This window comes from Solanum stenotomum, unplaced genomic scaffold (assembly GCF_019186545.1).
Source record: "Solanum stenotomum isolate F172 unplaced genomic scaffold, ASM1918654v1 scaffold34038, whole genome shotgun sequence".
NCBI classification, from domain to species: Eukaryota; Viridiplantae; Streptophyta; class Magnoliopsida; order Solanales; family Solanaceae; genus Solanum; species Solanum stenotomum.
The window spans coordinates 1-1,101 of record NW_026032740.1 but is presented as its reverse complement, the minus strand read 5'-3'; the positions used below and the strand labels follow the sequence as shown (position 1 = coordinate 1,101).

At 29.4% G+C, this 1,101-nt stretch overlaps 1 protein-coding gene across 1 annotated transcript; it reads left to right on the top strand.

The window, feature by feature from the left end:
• Window positions 1-269: 269 nt before the first annotated feature.
• On the top strand, window positions 270-1,097 carry LOC125852340 (deoxypodophyllotoxin synthase-like; the record flags this gene model as incomplete). Its single annotated transcript, XM_049532090.1, has 2 exons — window positions 270-689; window positions 1,031-1,097. Coding segments are annotated over exons 1-2 (441 nt in total), but the record flags the coding sequence as incomplete, so codon positions are not given.
• Window positions 1,098-1,101: the final 4 nt, after the last annotated feature.

Below are 1,101 nucleotides of genomic sequence, written 5' to 3'. Positions count from 1 at the left end.
TTACTCTAATACCAATTGAAAATGCAAGGGAAGGTGAATTGCAAGACCTTACTCTAAGAACTTACTCAACAATGAATTTAAACGATACGATACAATAAAGTTATGTAACAATCAAAATAAACATTGTATTTAAACTAACAGTACAATACAGTGCGTATCAAACCATCCAAACAAGGTGTTAAGCTCTTTTAAAATACTAGTGCTAATTTATTTGTCTATATATACTCTCTATCAGCCCCTTTAATTTTCACATTGTGAAGTTTTTAATTCCTTCTTTGCTTCTATCTATTTCCTTCCCTTTTAATTTATTCATCAATGGCATCTACCAAAGTTAAGATTCCCACCATAGATTTTTCTAATCCAGAACTAAAACCAAACACTCCACTATGGGAATCCACAAAAGTTCAACTTTTTGAAGCTTTACAAGAATATGGTTGTATTGAAGCAATTTATGGTGAAAATCCAAATGAAACTAGAGAGGGTATCTTTGATATTCAAAAAAAAATATTTGAATTTCCCTTAGAGACCAAAATGAAAAATCATTCAGAAATACCATTACATACTGGCTACATAGGGCAAATTCCACACTTGCCATCTTATGAAAGTTTGTGTATTCCTAATTTCCTTAATCCTCAAAGTGTTGAAAATTTCGCTAATATATTTTGGCCTCATGGTAATCCTGAATTCTGGTATGTCTACTTTTTTTTTTTTTGAAAAAAAAAAATTATGTTTAAATTTAATTTATGCACTGATTAGAGTCTTGAAGCAACGATACAATTATTTTTGTGTAAATTATAAATTATAAAACTTCAACAACAATAAAGTCTATGTATAGATCACAGATTCAAGATGTGAAAACAATCACATATACTCACATTAGGATAGAATAGTGTAGATTGTCTATGATCTATAGACGACAAATGTGTTGTATTGTGTGGGACATATATATAGGTCATGAGTTCAAGAAATGACAGTTGCATTAATATGTTTATACTTTATACTAACATTCTATGTGCATTAATTTTTGCAGCAATTTGGTCAAATCTTATGCAAATTCACTTCTGAAATTAGACGAAATGATGAAAAGGATGATTTTGGAGA